At 41.7% G+C, this 20,574-nt stretch overlaps 1 protein-coding gene across 1 annotated transcript in view; it reads right to left on the minus strand.

Moving 5' to 3' along the window:
- ANO4 (anoctamin 4) overlaps positions 1-20,574 on the minus strand; it is a 323,866-nt gene that overhangs the window by 125,264 nt on the left and 178,028 nt on the right. Inside the window, exon 6 of the mRNA XM_054574503.1 lies at positions 18,424-18,582. Coding sequence (XP_054430478.1) covers positions 18,424-18,582 — 159 coding nt within the window. The remainder of the gene's footprint in view (positions 1-18,423; positions 18,583-20,574) is intronic.

Here is a 20,574-nt window from a genome sequence, read left to right on the forward strand (position 1 = left end):
TTCTTGAAAACTGCTAAAGCAGCCCATGCGTGATCTGGCCACACCCTTATCTTAATGCTGCTTTTCCTTTCTCTGGGTTATAGTAACAGGGACCTTGTTTTTTCTGGTAAATTCTGCTCCGTTAAGCTTCAAGTTATATGGCAGTGGAATTCTAAGATGGCCCCCGAGACTCCCACCTGCCCAGTGCACACATCCTGAAAATCCACCTCTTCTTGAGTGTGGCCAGAAACAGTGAATAGGAGGGACTATGAGTGTGATTGGGGTGCTGATCCACTGACTGTGAGTTAATCCAAGGGGAGATGAACGTGAATTGGCCCGAATGAATCAGGTGAGTCCTTAAAACCGAGGCCTGAGGTCGGAGGGACTCTCCTATTGGCTTTGAAGAAGTGGGCTAACATGTGGTAGAAGGCCTAAGAAGGCGAGGAACTGTGAGTGGCCTCTGGGAACTGAAAGAAGTCTCTGGTGGGCAGCCAGCAAGAAAATGGTGACCTCGGTCCAACAATCACAAGGAATTGACTTTTGCCAGTCACCATGTGAAAAGACCTTGAACTCCAGAACGGAACGCAGCCTGGCTGGCACCTGATGGCAGTCTTAAGTGGTCCTGATTGGAAGGCACCGTCAAGCTGAACCCAGACTCCTGACCCCCAGAAACTATGAGATCAGAAACAGGTTCTTTTAAACCTCTAAGTTTGAGGTACTCTCTTACACAGCAATATAAAACTAATATAGGTCACATTTTGATTAATTTTGTTGTAATACAAATAAATAGTACAATAATAAGAATACAAGAATAAACTGTTTCACATACAACCGTAAACCTACTTTTGCCCAGCCTGTGTTTCATTAATGTCTCTAGGAGACTGTGCTGCCTCTCCACACCTGTGTTCCCAGCACCCCGGGTGTTACTAAGCACACACTCATTGGGAATGAATGTTTCCTCTGTTAATTTATGAACATCTTGAGATCTAGACTATGAGTAGCTTTCTCACATTACAGATTAGCTTGTTAAAACACTATTATTAGACAAAGAAATTCCATCTTCTTGTCACTACAAAGGTTTCAATGTGGTTTCAATTTATGAGAAGCTCAAGTAAAAACTCCTCTAGGCCACTATCAGGAGCAGACTAATGCTGAGTTGCTTCACACATAATTTTCAAATATTTTGTTAAGTGAACAATGATACAACGTGCTCTTGGTTACTCTGTATCAATCCTGGTAATCCCTACATCAGGCCTAGAAAAATCACTGCCCCAGGATATCTGAAGAAAATCAATGTCTGGTGTATCAGTCAGGATGAGCTAAATTAGGCTGCAGAAACAAATAACTCCAAATGTCAGTGACTTAACTAGAGCTGTACCATCAATATGGTAGCTACCAACCACGTGTGGCTATTAAGTATTTGAAAATATAGTGAGTCCAAATTGAGACTCATGCTGTCTGTGGAAAATATACAGAAAATTTTGAAAACTCAGAATGTCTGAAAAACTGTAAAATACCTCCTTAATTTATATGTTGATTACACATTTAACTGATAATAATTTAGACCTATTGAATTAAATAAAACACCAATTAATTTAATCTGTTTTGTACTTTTTATAGGTTCTGCTAGAAAATCTAAAATCGCATTATTTCTATTGGCTGGTAATAGGTTGAAGGTTTATTTCTCACTTTGCTACATGTCCACTACAGGTCAGCTCACAGATGACTCACACTGATGGGTCACTGTGCCAGAGGAAAGGCAGAGCCCAGCGGGTCTTATAGGGACACACGCCACTTCTGCACCTAACCGACTGGAGAGAAGTAGTCATGTGCACTTATTTGTCTACAAGGTCACCAGGAAGAGAAACTATCTGATAACTAGTGCTAATTAATGCATATGGATGTGGAGAACCCTTCCACCATCACCTACTTAGGATCACAGTAGATTTATTGTGTAAAGCAAACGTCTTATCTTTCTCACAACGTAAGCATTCATAAAATCACTCAACAAATGTCTTAGAAGATTTCAGCTACATCCTGGGCACTATATTGGCCCCTAGAAATCTAGAGAAGGCTAAGAACACAGTCCCGGAGCTCAAGGAACTTACATTTCAACTGAACGATTACTACACTAACTACAAATAATGTGATGAATATGAACAGAAGTTGGTCTAATTTCCCCTGGGAGCACAAGAAAGGAAAGGCTCCCTCCTGGAAGTCCCCTCCACGTGGTAATACATCTGTCCTTAGAAGTAAGCAATGTCATTTCTGATCCACCCAACTCCAAAGTTCTCCCTCGTTACAGAACATCTTAGCATTTCCTTATTCCTTCAAGGCGGCATATTAGATAAGCTGAACTCAGGAACAGCTCTATCATCCCAGTTATGCTTTCTATTATCACAAATAATCAACCCACTGATAACCATACGCAGTTATGGCCCAATCAATAACCCACACAGCATTCTGTCCTTCACGAGCGGCAGTGATTCACAGCAATGAAAAAGCATGACCCTGAAAGGACAGAGGAGCAGGTGTCTCCCGCCAGCGGAGGAGTAATTTAACCTGAGAAATGCTTTCTAATGCTCTCGGAAGATGATGACATCCCTCCTAGGCCTATTCCACTTATCTCTTGGTGGAATGCTGACCACAATTAGGCAATGCAGAATGATGTATGTAGTAATATAGCTCACAAAGTTCTTTTTAGTGAAACATTATAAAAAAGCTGTCAAGAAACAGGGCTCATAGATGTTAATAACAGAAAAATGTAGCTGATAAATTATACCTCAACTCATATCAGTTCCTAATTGGTATAATGATGATATAACTCTTTTGCTTAGTTTACAGGACTAACTAAATTTATTGTTAGATAATATATAGTAATATTGTACACAAATGTTATACTAAATCATTATATAGTATACATTATTATATATAATGTATATATTTATATTATACATTACAATACTATGTATACATTAGTAATACATTAGTAATAATATATAATATCATATTATATAATGCATTTGAAACCATATTTTGTGGGTGGGTGTCAATGTGTCCCGACATCTGGTTCTCCTTTCCTTTAGGATACATGGGAGTCTGAGATGCCTGGCCCAATGTAGCAGGTTGGAGCTGTATGATGAGCTCTAGCCATTGCGCTGTGAGCAGAAGCCTTGAAGATTGGTGTTGATTTACCTTTCCATGTGACAGGGGCAGGTATTTGGATGACGTTGCCCTAATGCTGGGTCCCTGGTACCTACAAGCATGGTCCACTTCTTTTTTCCCCCCCTGCTATCCTGAGATCAAGAACGAAACCCTGTTGCCTTAAGCCTCTGAGATGACAAAGTCTTGAGTAACATGGAGAAGTCATATAAAGATCTTCATGGGACTTCAGGAGATCACAGGGAGACAGAGATATAGAAGGAAAGGGGACCCAGGACCAAGTCCTAGGGTGCTCTCACATTTAGAGATCAAAGGGAAGAGGAGGGTGAGCAAAGGAGATTGATAACGGGCCAGTGAAGAAGGGAGAAATCTGGGGGAGAATGCCATGTCTCCTGAGTCAAGAAAAGAATGTTTTCCAAGAAACACAGGCCACCGTGGGGGCGAATGCTGCTGACAAGGCCAGTGACAGAACCGGAATGGCATGGCCGCTGGGTTTGTTCATAACTGACCTCTATAAAAGCAGTTTCTATGGAACGGTGAGGCAGAAAGCCCTGAGTGAGTAATATGAAAACCGTCTGGCAGGCAAGAAAATGGAGACACTGATGCTAGACAAATCCTTCAAGATTTTTCTGTGGAGAAGAGAAACAGGGCAGTTCTTTTTAAGACAGGAGTTACAGGACCATGTGTGTAATGATTGAGTAAAGAGGCAAATATGATGATGCAGGAGAAAGAGGAGACAATTACAGGAGCATAGTCCTTGAGGAGGTGAAATGGGAAGGGACTCAATGCGTAACCGGAGGGCTCCTGGGATGGTGGCAGACTCTCCATTCGCAGTCACAGAGGGAAGGCAGGAAGTGTGGGGACCGTCGCGGAAGACCCTGTCTGATTGCTTCTCATGTCTGTCAGAGTACAGGCCAGGTTATCAGCAAAGCTTGCGTGTGTGAGGACAGGGGGTACAGACGGAGGGGCGGGGGTTGAGGGGTGAGAAGAATGTGTGAAATAACAGCTGGCCAACTCTCTGGACTGTTCCCTCTTGGGTCAGGTATCCCCTTCGGCGAACCCCTTACCCAGCATTCTGCCTAAAGTTGCTGTCCCTTCCCCCTAGTATCTTATCCCCTGTTCTCTTTTTTCCTTTGTCATATCACTTATCACCTTCTAACATATTATGCTATTTTCTTATTAATCATGTTTATTGCTCACTGCTTCTCTCATTAGAAGGTGAGTACCGCTACAAAAGTGCCTATAATTGTGCCAGGCACTATATATTTATCAAATGATTGACATTTTTAAAATGAATGAATGAATTAAAGAAGGAGGCAAAGAAAGGAAAGGTGGGAGGGAGGTAAAGAAGTTAGTTAATTGATATGGTGAGAGGGACAGTAAACGCACTAGGCACATTGGGCATTGCCTGGAACTCATCTGAGACAGTGGTCATGATTTAAAGTAGACAAGGCTGCATGTTTTTCTAGCAACATTCAATCACGCAGGTGTAAGCACAAAGGCGGGGGGGCATTAATTAAGATCAAGGCTTTGCCATGCAAAAAAAAGTCAAAGACATAAAGGAATGAGAGAATGCAGGTTGCTGGTAAATGAGCGGTCATAATGATGGACTATGAAATTGAAGCTAAGCAAGGAAGGAAATAAAATGATGGCTAAAGAAGCGGCCGGCACAATTAATCAGCAGGCCCATTATCACAGTCAACATCCTTTGCAGTGGCATTTTGGAATATTAAAGCCCATTCAAAGCATGTTTGAATTCCAAGTATTATCTCCAAGTATTTAAGGGTTTATTTAGACTTCCCCTTCCCTAGAAAGTCTTCATTTTGAAGGAAAATCAAGGTATAGCTTTGCTAGTTATAAACAGAAAAAGGAAAATCACAACTAAAATTCAGTACTTACTTGCTTAGCTTTGTTTTGCTATCCCAATAAAACGCTGTGCAACAAAAAGAATCAAGCCTAGCAGTTTTTCATTCTGCTGGAGTTTGTGTGGGGAGCGGCCGGGTGGGAGATCCCTCCCAGCAATCATAAGCAACACTGGATGCCTCGAACAGCACATATCCACAAGTTCACCAAATGAAGGACTAGATTTCAGAAGACCCATGGGTACGTACTAGAATCTGAAAAACTGAATCAAGGCAGCCTCAAATGAATGCCAAAGTGATTTACTGCTGTGCAATCCCAACTAATATCCTGGCTAAACCTACAGGCTGTGGAGGAGGAGAGGCCCGAGAGGAGCCCTAATGCATTTCTAAAACGCTAATGGACGTGAGGTCTCACTGTGTCATTTTCCCGCCCACTGGACTGCTAAGGTCAAGGAAAATTATGTGCAGAGCAATTTCATTCTTCTGCCTGCTCTCCGTCCTCCTAGCCTTCTATAAAGCTCTTTTCAATTTCAATATATGTAGAAAAAGTCCGAATGGAGAATGCAGGTGAAAAACAAAAACTCTAGTGAGCAATAAACTCCATCTTCTTGGAAGACTGCCATGATCTTGGCTAAGTTTGCAGGCAATAGCTGCTAGAGTTGGTTTAGTAAAACCCTTCACCTGAAAGAAATCCCACAATGTGATGACTTTCTTTACACAGAAGCTCTATGGATGGGTTTGGTTGCCAAGAAACTAAGTGACATTAGGTTAGATCGCTTTGACAAAAATGACTAAAAGATGCATATCTGACTAGTATCAGTCCAATCATGAAGGCCTAGCACTACTGTATCTGACATAAATTATATTCATGGGCAATTGCTAAAGAGCCTCAACAATGTGAAAGTCAAGGTGAAATGATGAGCCAGGCATGGTCCTCATGGGATTCCTACTCCAACTGGAGAAGCCGAGCTGCACAGGGCAGCCGTGACGCTTCTATCAGAGGTCACTGCGCCTTTGCTCACATTGCTTCCAGCCTGGAATGCCATGCCTTTCTACTTCCCTGCTCTCCTCAGAGGTGATGAGGTTGGCAGATACTGATTCATCCTTCAGGACTCAGGTCATTTCCTCTAACCTTCCTGACACCTCTGGGGAAGAGCCTGAAGTTGCCTTAGTGCTTCTATAGAAACTCTGTGGGCTGTATTGTAATCACCTGCCTTATGCCTGTCTGCATTGCTAATCGCTGAGCTCCTCCAAGACACTGAGCGCATGGTGGCAGCTTGTACGACCCAAAGATGGCCCGGCTAACAGCTTTCATCCCATGTCTTCCAGAGCCTTGCCACTCTCCAGCAGGAGGTAGAATCTACATCCCTTCCCTACAATCCTGCGTCTGTCAACAGGATAGAGCACAACAAATGTTTCTGGGTTTAGGTCAGAAAAATGCACATCTGCTTTGTTCTGTTGGAAGCCAGGCACTATGTTCTGAGGAGCCGGAGGCAGAGCAGCCTCAGAGGAACCTATGGAGAGGTCCCTGTGGAAAGGCACTGGGGCTGTGGGCCTGGCCCAGCACTCGGCTGACAGCCAGCACCCACCTCCCAGCCATGGGAAGCAGCCCTCTTCTCAGGGGGTCTGCTAGAGCCCTCAAAGTGCTGCTCTAGCTGATGCATCATGGAACGCAGGAAAGCTGTTTCTGCAGAGCCCAACTGCAGATTTGAGAAATAAATGACTGTTGTTGTAAGCCACAAGTTTTGGAGTTGTTAGGCAACAACAGCTAACTGGAATACTTTTTCATTTTTGATTCTCCACTGCCTGGCACAGTTCCTGGAACATAATGACTGATAGTCCAACATCCTTGTAGGGAAGGGGTTTTCAGCATGTCTTTCCTTTGTTCTCTCCTTTTTTCTCTGCATCACAAACTCATGGGTGTCTTTTTATGCGGACTTGTGACTGCTACTGTCTCACTCTCAAATGAAAGAATTGACCTCGGGTGAATTTAGGTCTTCCCTGAACAAAGAAAATTGCCCAGTATTAGCATCAGAACAAAGGTGTGAGTGTGGGGGAGGTTCTGTGACTGGGTCATTTGTCCAGCCATGCCCATGTGACACACCAGAGTAAGCTATTCCACCATCACCTTGAGCTGCAGTGTAAGATTTTTTATTTAAACTGTAAAGCCATTTGGCCAGGGCAGAAGGGGGCTGGCACAACTTAAACGAAGGGACAGGTAGTCAGTCAAATCTGTTAGAAGGATGTCTGCTCTCTGCTGTTGTTGTCAGCTTGGCAGCCCTACTCCCTCCTTCTGAAGTCTCTTCCCTCATTGCCAGTGAGATCTGGGACTACATTTCCCAGAATCCCCTTCCCTGTGGGAAGATAAGAGGTGCTCAGGTGAAATTTGGAAGGTGGAGAAGAGGCTATTTCTTCCCCCAGGTAGGCTGTTAGAGATAGTTGTGTAAGTTGTTTGTGTGCGTTAGAGACAGCTCCAGCTAAGCTTTTTGAGAATCATCTACCTGTGCCACACTCAGATATTCTAGAGATCCCTAGTGGCTTCCAGCTTCAGGGACCCCCCAGTGCGGTGCTTCAGGACGTGGTTGGAGGCAGCTTCCTGCCCTTCACATCCCGACCTTTTCATCAGTGCTGTAAACCTCTGTGTTAAATACTTCATTTTTGGAAGGCACAGAGTAGCTTGCCTTCCTGCAGAACCCTAACTGACAGGGCCAAGCCGTCACAAGCCCTAGAGAAGACTTCAAGCAGCAGCTTTGGTCTATGGGTAGACAAAAGTGGAAGGACCACAAAAGGGCCAGTCCCTAAGGTGGTGGAAGCTAAACTGCTCAACTGCAAAGGACAAGTCATGGAAGGGGGTTGTAACCAAGTCAGGTCTCCCCGAAGGCCCCCGCACTGCTCATGCACTTGATTTGTCCCAGCTCTCTGCCCTGACAGAGGTCCTGTAGATGCAAACACCATAGTTTCCCCCGCCCCCTCCCCCAGCCAAAGCCAGCCAGTTTCTCTCCTCCGGTAGTGCACCCACCCCTCATTCAGTTGCTGCTCCACTTAGTCTTCCTACCCTCAACCCAGCCCATAACGGTGAAAACAAATGTAATCAGGCATGCAAATTCCAAAGTCTCTCTGCGCTCAGTTCACCCATTATTTTAGGGACTGTCCTGAACTCCTGTGATGAAATAGGGACTCCCTCCCAGTATTCCTCCTTTTCTCCACAGCACTCATCACACCTGACATATTTATTTATCTGATGCCTCTCTTCCCTCAGTAATAGTACACTCATTAGATATTTGACGAATAAATGAAAAATGGCTCCGTCTAGAAAGGGAATCATCAGGTACCATCAACTGCTCTCAAAAGATGCCTCAGGAACAACAGGAAGTGAGTTAAGCCTCGGTCCCTGCCTCAAGGGACAGTACTGCATCATCACTTTTGCAACAAAAATATATCAGGCCTGGTTAATACAATTCAGCTCACCATTTATCTTTGTCAAGTTTTCCATTTGTGAGGATTACAAGCAGGAGACCATGGGTGTACATTTGTCTGGGCTGCTTCAAAGCTTTGAATTCTCGCCATCTCATTAATAAATAATTAGTGTCATACCCTGAGTTTATACCTGGAGTAATTTTTAGCAATTTAATGGAACAAGTAGTAAAAGTGACAGGAATGAAACACCGTAAAGAAAGGACTTCAGTCCCTTTCATAGCTGCAACAATGCAATGCTTACATTTAGTATGTAATAAATGATGACAACGCAAAACGCGTTTTATGTCAGACAACTTCAGACTAGACCACTAAGATCTTTTAGATGAATTACATTTCGGCTTTTGGGATGGTAACAATACTTCATAACACCACCTGGGTTCTTCAGCTGTGCCTTGCCTAATGGTCATATTTTTCCCTTAATGTTGTGCTGTCTTGAGTGAAGGAATATGTGTGAGTCATATAAATACAAATTGGTTTAGAATAATCCTTTGAGTAAATCAGCTCAAGATAACTTTGTACTGGTCATCTTGACCTAGCAACAGAAATGTTTTGACTCAACTTTTTCTTCCTAACCAAGCAAAAGCAGTTGAGGCAGTAATAATTAGGCTCTCAGATCTTTAACTGGTCTCAAAAATTAGAGTGAAAGTGAGGGTGTTTGGAAGAGGAAGACAGAAAGAATGAAAAAGAGATGGAGAGAAATAGACACAAAGACTAAGGCAGAGGGAAGGAGAGGGTGCTGTTCCTTCCCCAATTTGATGAAGCTGCCTTATAAAGATGGACCAATGAGAGTGAGGATATGATTCTCATGGACTGGTATTGGGCAGTAGTAGCTGACACCAAAAGAGACTGAGTCCTACCCACCCACCTGCTTCAGCTTTCCCTAGACACAGGCCAGGGACCCTCAGTCCAAGAGGTGATGAGGTTGAATACCTGAGATTAGGTAAGAGGATGACCTGTGGTTGAAGCTATTCCCTTATTTATCAATACAAACCACAAGCATTCATTGAGCACTTACTATGTGCTTGACTCTTCTAAGCATATTATAATGTACTAACTCATTTTATCCTAAGAAGCCCCATTAGTTAGGATTATCTGCTACTTAATAAATGAAGAAACTGAGGCACAGAGAGATTAAAAGCCTTACCTAGTTAGTTATTTACTAAGAAAGTGAGAAATAGTAAGTGTATCTAAATCCCAGCTGTCTAGTTTGAAAGGCCAATCTTAATTTATCCTATTCTTCCCCTCAAATACATAAGTTTGTTTTCTGATTCAGTGTCTGCTGTTATGAGTGCCTCGATCAGTTGGCCCACAAGAACGAAAGAATGGAACAGCTGCTTTTAATTCTTCCATCTACCTCATGGGCACTGAAACAAACTACATAATGTTGGGTCAAAGGTCTACCTCAGTGGTTCTCAACCAAGGATGATTCTACCCCCCCTCCACTCCAGTCCCAGGGACATATGACAATGGTTGGAGACATTTTTGATTGCCCTAACTCAGGGGAGTGCGACTCAGCTGGTCTACTCAGGGGATTAGTGGGTAGAGCCTAGAGATGCTGCTAAACACCCAACAGTGCACAGGCCAGCCCTTCACAGCAAAGATTTACCCAGCCCATAATGTCAATAACGCTGAGGCCGAGAAACCCTGGAACTGAATTAATTAGTGTTACCCAAACACAGACATGAAATCAGCTACTCACAGCCTTTTGCAGCAAAATCAAAATTCCATAAACTCAGCACTGGGTTAAGTCCCCGGGGTGTAAAAACCAGCATGACACAGTGCCTGCCATCAAAGTTGATTATATCAGCCACATGGAATCTTTGCCTTTAAAATGCTGTATCTTAAACTTAGAGGGAAATTGGGTACATTAAAGCAGAATAAACGCCTATGTGTATTTGTTCTCTCTTTCTTCCCTTCCATCAAGGACCCTGTGAATTCACCCCTTGCTGGGATGTCCAGGTGGGCTGTCTGAAACCATAGATCTGGCAGCATCTCTATCACGAACTCTGTCCATGGCAGTGAACGCTGATGGAGCGCCGCTTGGAAGTCAGCTGCAGCAAGTGCCAATGGGAGAGAAGCCGGCCCCCTACCACCTCCACAGACGTCAGCCAATGACTGGCTGACATGGGACCCTTGCTTCACAGGTGGCCCAGCTCTGTGCTGCACCCTCTGCTCCAGAACTTCTCCATTGGATCAGAGAACACATTCCTGGCTTAGCTTTTCTCCCCTGTTCTCTTCTCCCTCCCTCTCTCTCCCTCCTCCTGAGAGCACCGCACCAAACAACATAAGCAAGAATCCCCACCTCAGGCTCTGCTTCTGCTTAGAAAGTCCTACCTAAGATGCTACTTTTAAAAGGTCGCTGCAAGCATGTATCAACAATGGTAACTCTTGAAGGACACTGCTATGATCTGAATGTTTGTGTCCAGCCCCCGGTTCTAACCCTTCCAGGTGAGACTGTGAGCGGGTGAGGTCTTTGAGAGGTGAGTGGGTCATGACTGGGATTCCTGCTCCTATAAATGAGGCCGCAGAGAGCTAGCTCACCCTTTCATCACGTGAGGACACAAAGAAGGTGCTTCCTGTTAACCAGAAAGAGAGTCCGCAGAAGGCACCGAATCTGCAGGTGACTTGATCATGGACTGCCTAGTCTCCAGAACTGGGAGAAATGCCCTGTTATTTAGAAGGCACCCACGCTGGGTATTTTGTTCTAGCAGCCCAAAACAGACTAGGATAGTCCCTCAAGGAATCTCCAGAGCTTTGATGTTCAGGGGGAAACCTGCTTTCTTCACTCTTTGCTTATGCTTATCCTTAATTCTCGTTTCTCTTCATCCCAACCTGAGACCCTTGGTAACGCATGCATACAGGTGACACAGAAGTGGGCAGAGATAACCAAATGGATCAAGGTCTAAGTCTCTCTTGAGGCCAGAAAGCACTAAAGGACAGGAATTTGCACAGGTCGGTTTGTCCTAACACCCGTTTAACTTAGACACTCACTAGCATAGTTTTATTGGTGAAGGAGGGGAGGAGTCTCCCATTTTCTCATTATATTCTCAAAGATCCCGAGAGAGCATCTCCAGCAATCACCTGGATGTGGTTGTAGAGCATAAACAGAGATGAAAACAGAAAGGGCAGCGTGGGCAGGAAGCCTGGGGAGGCAGAGACCAATCCGGGTTAGAGGAGCCCTTGACATGCAGACGTCTCTGTGAAGTTTGCCTTGAACGGGGCAAAGCAAGACTAACGCGCAATTAAATACAGTTTGTTGAGTTCTGAGTTGATCCATAATTTCATTCCTGATGAATCCAAACCAAATCTTCTGAAAGACGGTAAATGTCTGAACCTTGATAATGCTAATGTTACCTAATATATTCTGAGTTCTTCCCAGAGCATTAAAATAATCATTAATCTCATTCATGAATAGAAATTAGCAATATGTGGCCAGTTGATGTTGCTGTTCCTAATGGTTACATTTGAAGGGATTTCTGAACTGTAAGAAAAATCTAAAAAGTTTGCCTTGAAAAACTATTTTTAAAGTAAAAGTGCCAATGCACTGTATTCATCTGTTAAGATAACTGTAATGGTGATAATAATAAAGATTCATTAAATGCTTGTATGACAGGTACAGAGGTAGCACTTAATATGAATTATCTCATTTAATTATCATAATAACCCATGAAACAGATGTCGCTATTAGCCTCATTTTGCTGATGAGCTAGCTTTCCCAAGAGCATGTAGCTTTAAATGGTGGAAACAGACGAACACACGGAATGTCTGATCCCTGCTACTTATTGCTGTGTAATGGATTACCACAAACTTAGAGGCTTAAAAGCTCACATTGTATCTCACAGTTTCTGTATGCCAGGAAATCCAGGCAGAGCTTCGTTGCAGCCTCTGCCCTGGTGTCACCAGGTGGCAACATAGGTCATACCTGCAGTATTATCAGAAGGCTCGACTGTGGGAAGACCAGCTTCCTAGATCCCTCAGCTGTTGGCAGAACTCATTTCGCTGTCGTTGCAGGAATGAGGTCCCTGTTTTCTTGCTGGCTGTCAGCTGGGGGCAGCCCTCAGACACTAGAGGCCACCCCATCTTTCTCTGCACACGGTTCCCTTCAAAGACTGTCTCACAACATGGTAGTTTACTTCCTCAAAGTCAGCAGAAGAGAGTCTCTCTAATGCCAGTCAGGTAAGACAGAGTCGTATATACCATCACAGAAGTGACATCCCCTGACGTTTGCCGTGCTCTGTTGGTTAAAAGCAAGTCACAGGTCCCATCTGCACTCAAGGGAAGGGAATTACATGAAGGTGTGAAAACGAGATGGCAGGCGCCACAGACTTCAGGGTCTGCCCACCACAACCACTACTCAAGGAAGGCTGCGAGCATGCTTGTGCCCCGCAATTTTTGCCAAATTTGTACATCACATACAATACTTCAATTTCCTATGTTTCCTTAAATTGACTCCCTTTTAAAAATAATTATTTATTTTAAGAAGAACTTTTATATCACAGTTATACCTGGAAAATCAATATTATTTGCCATAAAGAGAAGGTAAAACAAAGGTAAAATGAAAAGGTAAGGTGAAATAAGAAACAAAGATTTACACCATACAATGCATTCACCTATATGGGCTTACTTAATCTTCACATAGTTCATGGTAAATACAATTATCCTCATTATTAAAAATGGGGAAACTGAGATCTAGAAAAGTTTAATAAACTGCTTACGACCTCTCCACTTGTATGTGATTGTACCAAGATTCAAACCCATGGCTCCTGGTACCCAAGTGCATGAAAACTACCGTCTAGAAGGCACCCCACTTTATGATGCACCCCAACTTTCCTGGTTCCTTTTCCTTCTCCTTCTCCTGTTCCTGACTCCATCTGTCTTCTCAGCCTATCTGCTAATCTCTTCAACCCTGGGAGTCATCTTTAGATACCAGGAATCAATGTGATACAAGAGTAAAGAGTAAGGATGCTCAGGTTTTAATCCTGGCTTCGTTTCTGGATTTGTCATCTGGGGCAAGTTGCTGCTTTGCCTTAATTGTCTCATTAATAAAATGGAGATAATAATAGGAAGTAATTAATAAATGCAAGAATGAATATTTTAACAATACAATTTTGGTATCATCTCAAAGGAGAATGTCCAAGACACCCAACCTTGAGCGCTGTGCGTGTGTTTCTACCACAGTTTGATTTCCAATGCCCCTGAGAGATGAGTGAAAACAGAAGCAAACCGTTTTGACAGATTGTATTATTTTCTGCATTTCTGTTTCCAAAGCTCACTCTCTCTCTTGGAGACAGTGTCCTTGATTAGGACAGAGAGAATGAGGTCTGGTGCCCAAAACAGAGGGCTGGCCTTGGCTGGGAGCATGGTCAGGACATCCTCAGCACCAGAAGGTGGGCTGCATTTGTGGGCACAGATGCAGGCAGGTGGGTCCGTGCAATGGGAGGAACTTGTCGTTCTTTTCTCGTTGCTTCAAGGACACTGCTCCAAAAATTTTTTCTTTGCTCTTCTACATCAATTTTGCCTCTTAAGTAAAGGACTTCTATTAGCGTGAAAGCTTACAGTTATCTCTCCCACCTTAAATAGAAAGAACTCTTTTGTGACCCTACTTCTTACTCCATCACCCCATTTTTCTATATTCCTTTATAGTGAACCCCCTTTAAAGAACAATTTTATTTTCTGTCTCCAAATTTTCTTTCATTCTTGAGCACTCTTTAGCCATGGTTTTACTTCCACCTCTCCAGGGAAATTTCTCTTGCCCAGCTCATCAAAACCTTCCACATTGCTAAATTCAATGGTTAACTTTCCAGTCTTCATCATACTCACTGTGTCAGCAGCATTTGACACAATCAACCCTTCTTTTCCCCCTGAAACACTTTCCTCCTGGTACCGTACCTTCCAGGCTCCCTTCTAGCTCCTTTCTGCTGACTCCTCTATCTTCCAAATTTGTAACACTGGTGTGTCCCACTGCTCCATATTTGGATCTCTTTTCCATTTGTAGCTCTCCTTTGGTGACCTCATCCAAATGCATATTTCCAGCCCGTATCTTTCCCTGTCTTCTAGACTCTTCTATCCTGCTCAACATCTCCATCACTGGGATGCCTCAAACTTAACATGTCTACAAAGGGACCCACTCCCCTCTGCATCCCTGTAAGTGACAAGTTCTTCCAATCTGTCTGCAATTCCCAGAAGTTCTACTTTCTACTTTTCTCAGCCTCTCTGCTATGCGTTTAACCAAGCTACCATCATCTCTTTCCTGGATTCTTGCAAAAAAAAAAAATATCCTGATATCCCTGCTTCTGCCCTTGCCTCCTCTACTCTTCTCCCAATTTAATATTGCCAAACACCTAGAGACTGACCCTAATAAAATAGAAACCAGATCTTCTCATGCCTCTGCTCAAACTGCCCAAGGATTTCCCATATCACTCAGAGAAAAACTAAAGTTCCCCAGGGACCACTAAGGCCTGATATCATCTGGCTTCCATTGCCCGTTGGTGTGATTTCTTACTATTCTCTACTTTTCTCAGTCAACTCCTGTCATATTAGCCTCCTTACTGTTCCATGTGCCTCAGGGCCTTTGTACTTGCTGTTCTCTTTCCCTGGAAGAGAGGCTCATCCTTGCCAACTTTCATAAAATTATAAACATCTCCCAACCCTTTTTGCTTTATTCTCCTTAGCAATTATTGATATTTTATATATATTTACTTATTTTGAGCATAAGTTCCAACAGGGCAGGGATTTTTGTCTGTTTTATTAATTGCTGAATTCTTAGTGCTTAAAGCAGTGCCTGGCATACAATATATATTTGTTGAATGAATTAACTATCATCAAAATGGTATGATTTATCTAATTATAGTTATTTTTCAATGACTATAATGACATGGGTTTCCTCTCATGTTCTGCATGATTCTAAAGAGGAAGAATCTGCTCCATTAATACAACTGCTATTCGCACATTCTAAATAATTCAAAAGTTGTCCATGATTTGACTACTAATATGCAGGAAAAGATACATCTGTATTAATAATAATGATCTCAAGGTAGTACAAGAGTGTTAATGATGGGCATAAAATTAAAAATGAAAAATATCTAAAACAGAGCATATGAATTAATATATATGTGGGTAGCCTCAGGAAAGGGATCTCTAAATAGACACTAAGAAGCAAATTGCTTGCTGTTCTTTCGCTTTTTCTCTGGGCTAATATGAGTTAAAGAACATCAAAGGCTCAGGGTGTCAAAAGCAAGCACAGGCCTGCTGACTAGTCAGACTGGGGCTAAGGTTTTGAGAAAGATTAAATTTGACTATGTCTGTCCTCACCCTTATCATGAAATAAAGATTCTCCTAGTTGTGCTTCTTGACATTCAATGTTGAAAGAGATAAGGATTCTCTTACTGTCAAACTGTTCAGCTACAGAGCCTGTCTTTGCCCATTTGGAAGCACAAACCTCCAAATCTGTATAACATGTATTCCATAATTTTTGGACATCATGATATACAGCTAAGGAAGAAAATATTAGTAATTCACAAAATGTACTTAAGTGTTAATCATTTCAGATGTACAGGGATTCACAGTATGCTTCTTGTGTCTTCTTTTTTTCTTTTCCACTTGAAATAAGTTCTTTGTTTTATATACAAAAGGTTGGAGTAACTTCTGGAAGCTGAAGCAGTTATTAAAATGGCATCTCCATTGCAGCTGTTTATAAAACACTTGATTTAAATAAGAGTGCTTCCGATGGTTTCTAAATCTAGTAACACCGTGTAAATAAAAATTTACTGTTTAACCAAGGGACATTATTTTAATTATTTGTGACATGGAAAAATTAATTTATCTATAATTTCCTGCAGCTTCCTAACCTGCAAAAGTCCCTCATCTTGCTGAGCTGGCTGAGGCCAACAGGGTGCACAGCAGAGCTCAGAGGCTGAGTTCCACCCAGTTGTGCCACGCATGCAAAGGGCGTAGGTGGCAGGAAAGACGGGAAGCAGGCGGTGGAAAAGGCTCCTTGGGAAGAAGGTTGAAGGTTGTTGGCTGTTGGCACTCAACAAAAGGTTGTGGGAAAAAGGAGAATAAGGGCGTTGCCATTCAGAAAAGAAACTTTGGAGGGAAGGAGAGGAAGAGATGCCTAGAATGTTTTTATGACGTTTTCCCATATGGTGACATTACCCTTTACCTATTGCTGTTTTTTTTTCCCTAGCATACATTAAAAGAAATACCAAGCTATTAAAATTTTTAAGACTTATAACCAAACAAAATTATCTTGTATACAACCAAAATCATGATAGCGGTCCCTCACCACACTGTGGTCAGCACAGCTATATTAAAAAATGGCAGAATAAGCGTTTCTCAACTACCTGCTCTAATTCTGATAGGTGGACACTGTAGTCTAGATATTTTAGGAGACATGTAAGAAATTTGTCATGCCTTTAGTAATGTTTATTATCTTAATAAGTATTAGGCTTTTTAAGTATTACCTAATAAGTCCTGACAACGTAAAAACTGATATGGAAGAAAATAGTCATGAAACTTAAAATATAAATATTTCATTAATTGAATAAAGCTACCCAGTTTTGATGGGAATTGAAATTTTGAATGAGTTAGAATGGACCAGAGAAAGGACTTATATTATTTAGGATCATGTGGCAATTCTTTCTGTACAAGCTTTTATTTATTTATATAAAAACCCTGCATTTATCAGTAACAATAAAAGATGAAGGGATGAATTTTAAGGTAAAAAAAATCAATGCATGTTAGTGCATTGACATTAATGCACTATTAATGTTAAGGGAAGAGAAGATACAGTTGCCTCAACAAGAACATACAAGAACAAGATGTATTTAATTGTTTGTCGCCCGGGGAAACCTCCCACTGAGGCAGACTTTTCAGCACACTTGTTCCACTTTCCTAAGAATGAGACCCTTAAGGCCGCACTCATCTCATCGGTTTTCTAATTCTCTTTTTGGAGACATTCTAGAAAAATACTGCTTGCTTTATAAATCCTCAAGAGCTGAGACCAGTCTAACAGATCTGGAAAAATTCCACTTATCTGAAGGGTCCCAAGATCAGCATGAAAGCTGCTCCATACCAGGAGAAACCTAGATATTTGATTTCAAAGCTCTATCCCCTCAGCCTTGAGGAGCATAATCAGAAACAAAAAATTTTAAATGCCAGTTTGTTCTTCTTATTGACTAGGAAAGGTTCCAGAATCTTTGTACAATGTTAGGGGAAAATCTGAGAAGAGTTACATAATCTACCTACCAGGACCAAGTTCCACACATGCACACAGTACTTCTGGGTACATGATAATCCCATTGCAGATTATTAACAGAGGCTTGGCTGGACCTCTGGTACCTTCCTCGTTAAATTGTTCCTTGTAACTAACTCCCCATAGAGAGAGGGAGGAGGGAAAGGAAGAGAAAATACTGCTGGTAAGGTAACTCGAGTCTAGGAACACAGTGAGAACAGCCTGAATGTTTCTTAAAACTGGAATCATTTCTTTAAGTTCCAGCGGTTTAGGGCCCAAACGGCCAGTCTCTCCTGGTGTGTGAGGATGACCAAGCTCATTACGTTTCCGGAAATGCAAAAACAGCCTCCAGTGTGGGAGTGATTGCATTTTTCCAAAGTTTTCCTTAATCCATGATACTATACCGCTCCATTCACATAGACAGAGAAGCAGCAGGTAAAGGAAGTCAGATAAATTATAACTTTGAAGCAATCGATTCCAATGAAATAGAGTACTTTGATTCTCACAGAATCATTTGGCATTAAAATGCTCTCAAAGCACACTGTGCTGTGAAAGCCTAATTGTTGGAACTTTCCCCAAACACTACAGACTGGCAAACTCTGACCAAATAAGACATTCAGTTAACATGATGAATAATTGCTTATTTTTCAAATTGCGTCTTGTTGTGATTGATGTATGTTTACATTTTTCTCATCCAAGCAAACTATTTACCTCTTTCTCCATTTGTAATCCTTCTGCTCTAATATTTCGTTCAAAAACTTCTCTCTTCTCAGTCTGGGGGTTGGATTTTCTGTACACGAGAATGTAGTCAATTCGACACTTTCCATCTCTGAAGTAAAGTCCATTTGATTTGTTTCTTTCCCGCACTGTCTGCATGCAAAGAGAAAGGGACCGGCTTAAGACACTCATAAAACTGAGCCTGGGGTGAGTAGTGGTAAAGGACAATGAAAATTAAATGCATTTTTCTTGTGTTTTATCAAAGATACATTTTTTACTAATGAAAAATGGAAATAAGAAGATCCAAAATAAAAACTGGAAAAAGCATTGAGTCAGTTGGGTAAAACTTAGGACACCGAACAATACCAAATGTTGGCAAGGATCTATAGCAACTGAGGATTCTCATATTCTGCAAGTGAGAGTGAAAACTGCTATACTTACTCTGGAAAACACTGGTATCATCTTGTAAAACCAAACATTTGCATAACATACTATCCTTGAGAAATTTTTGATAAAGCAACTAGGAGACATATATATATATATAAATGTTCATAGCAGCACTGTTCATGAGAATAGAAAATAAAAAAACTGAAATCAACTCAAATGTCCATGAACAGGTAAGCAAATAAATTGTAAAATATTCATCAGTGGAGTATTTATACAGCACTGAAATGAATGAACTGTATGTAGTTGCATCTAATAATAAGTATAAACCTTAAAAACAACACTGACAAAAAAACAAGTCATAGGAGACTTCATACTGAATGATATCACTTTCTATAAAGCACTAAATAAAACAAATCAAGAAAGAAATTGTTAACGTTCCATGCATATGTGGTAAAACTATTTTTAGAGCAAGAGGATGAAAAACATAAAAATTCAGGAAGACAGTACCTCTGGCAGGGTCGGGGATGGGAGCGCCTGCACTTTGATGGTTTTGGTAATATTCTAGCTCAATGTTTCTTGAATTTTTTGTCCACAATAAGAAAAGAATTTTACTTCCTGATATGTGTGTATATATGTAAACACACACAAAATACCTGAGACAAAAGTTTTACAACATAATACCTATTCTTTCTACTTGCATACACACTGATATTAAGTTTCCATTCCATTAAAAACAATTGGAGTTAGTCATCTACAATTAGGTTGCCACCGTAATTTGAAAAAAGCCATCCTCATTTATAAGTTGGATGGTGGTTCAAGGTGTTCATTTGATTATTAGGCTTCATGGCTTACATACAAGTTACACACATTATTTTGCAGTGATCACATCTATAAAACTTAAAGATTAAAAACAGTAGGTGTCATTTTTGTCCAGGCTCCATGGCCTCATTGTGATCATGAATGACACCAAAAAAGACTATCAAGTAAGGCTGGCCAGGCCAGAGCCAGGCTTCTCAGGCTGATCGATGTCCAAAATATGTCTGTAAACTAGTGTAGAAATGGGAGAAGCTACCTTTCCTCTAGGCCACAGTGTATATCAGTTCCCAAATAACAGAATGAAGAAGGCAAACATGCCAGACCTATACGGCCATTCATTGCTAGAATCCATATGCTTGCACACAAGTTCCATGCATGCAACCTCATCTAAAAGAACATCTCAGCCAGGAGAAACGGAAATGTCTGTTACCATAGGTATATCTCAGTACTCAGTGATGACCAATTCTCACTGAGTACTTTTTGGCTTTTGCCTTAAGAGGTACTCAGAAATCTACCCAAGTACACACTTTGTTAATTATTTGCCAAGCAAGGGGATTCTCCTATAGGTCTAGCATATCAGCGCCTGCCTGCAATAACAGGACTTCTGCCAAGGCATCAGTGGGAGGGTTAGCAGAGCCCTAACCTTCCTGAGACTGGTTCCTCTTCTAAATTAAGGGGACGAGACTAGTTGCTTGTTGAGGTCCCTTTCAAGATCCCTCCTTTAGTCCCCATTATGGCATTCAAAGTATCTGTGTGAAGATGATGATGAAAGAATGATTTTTTTTTCTTTAAAAGTAAAATGCATGGATAGTAGTAGCATGTGGTGTTTGCAGGGAGAAGTCTAGGAAAACTTGGTAGAAGGAAACAATTTTCCCTGTCATCCTTTCAATGGCAAAGTGGCTTTGGAATAACAAAAATATTAATATGAAGTAAATAAATGAC

Source organism: Pteronotus mesoamericanus, unplaced genomic scaffold (genome assembly GCF_021234165.1).
Source record: "Pteronotus mesoamericanus isolate MK-2021 breed Mesoamerican mustached bat unplaced genomic scaffold, CSHL_Meso_final contig_263, whole genome shotgun sequence".
Lineage (NCBI taxonomy): Eukaryota > Metazoa > Chordata > Mammalia > Chiroptera > Mormoopidae > Pteronotus > Pteronotus mesoamericanus.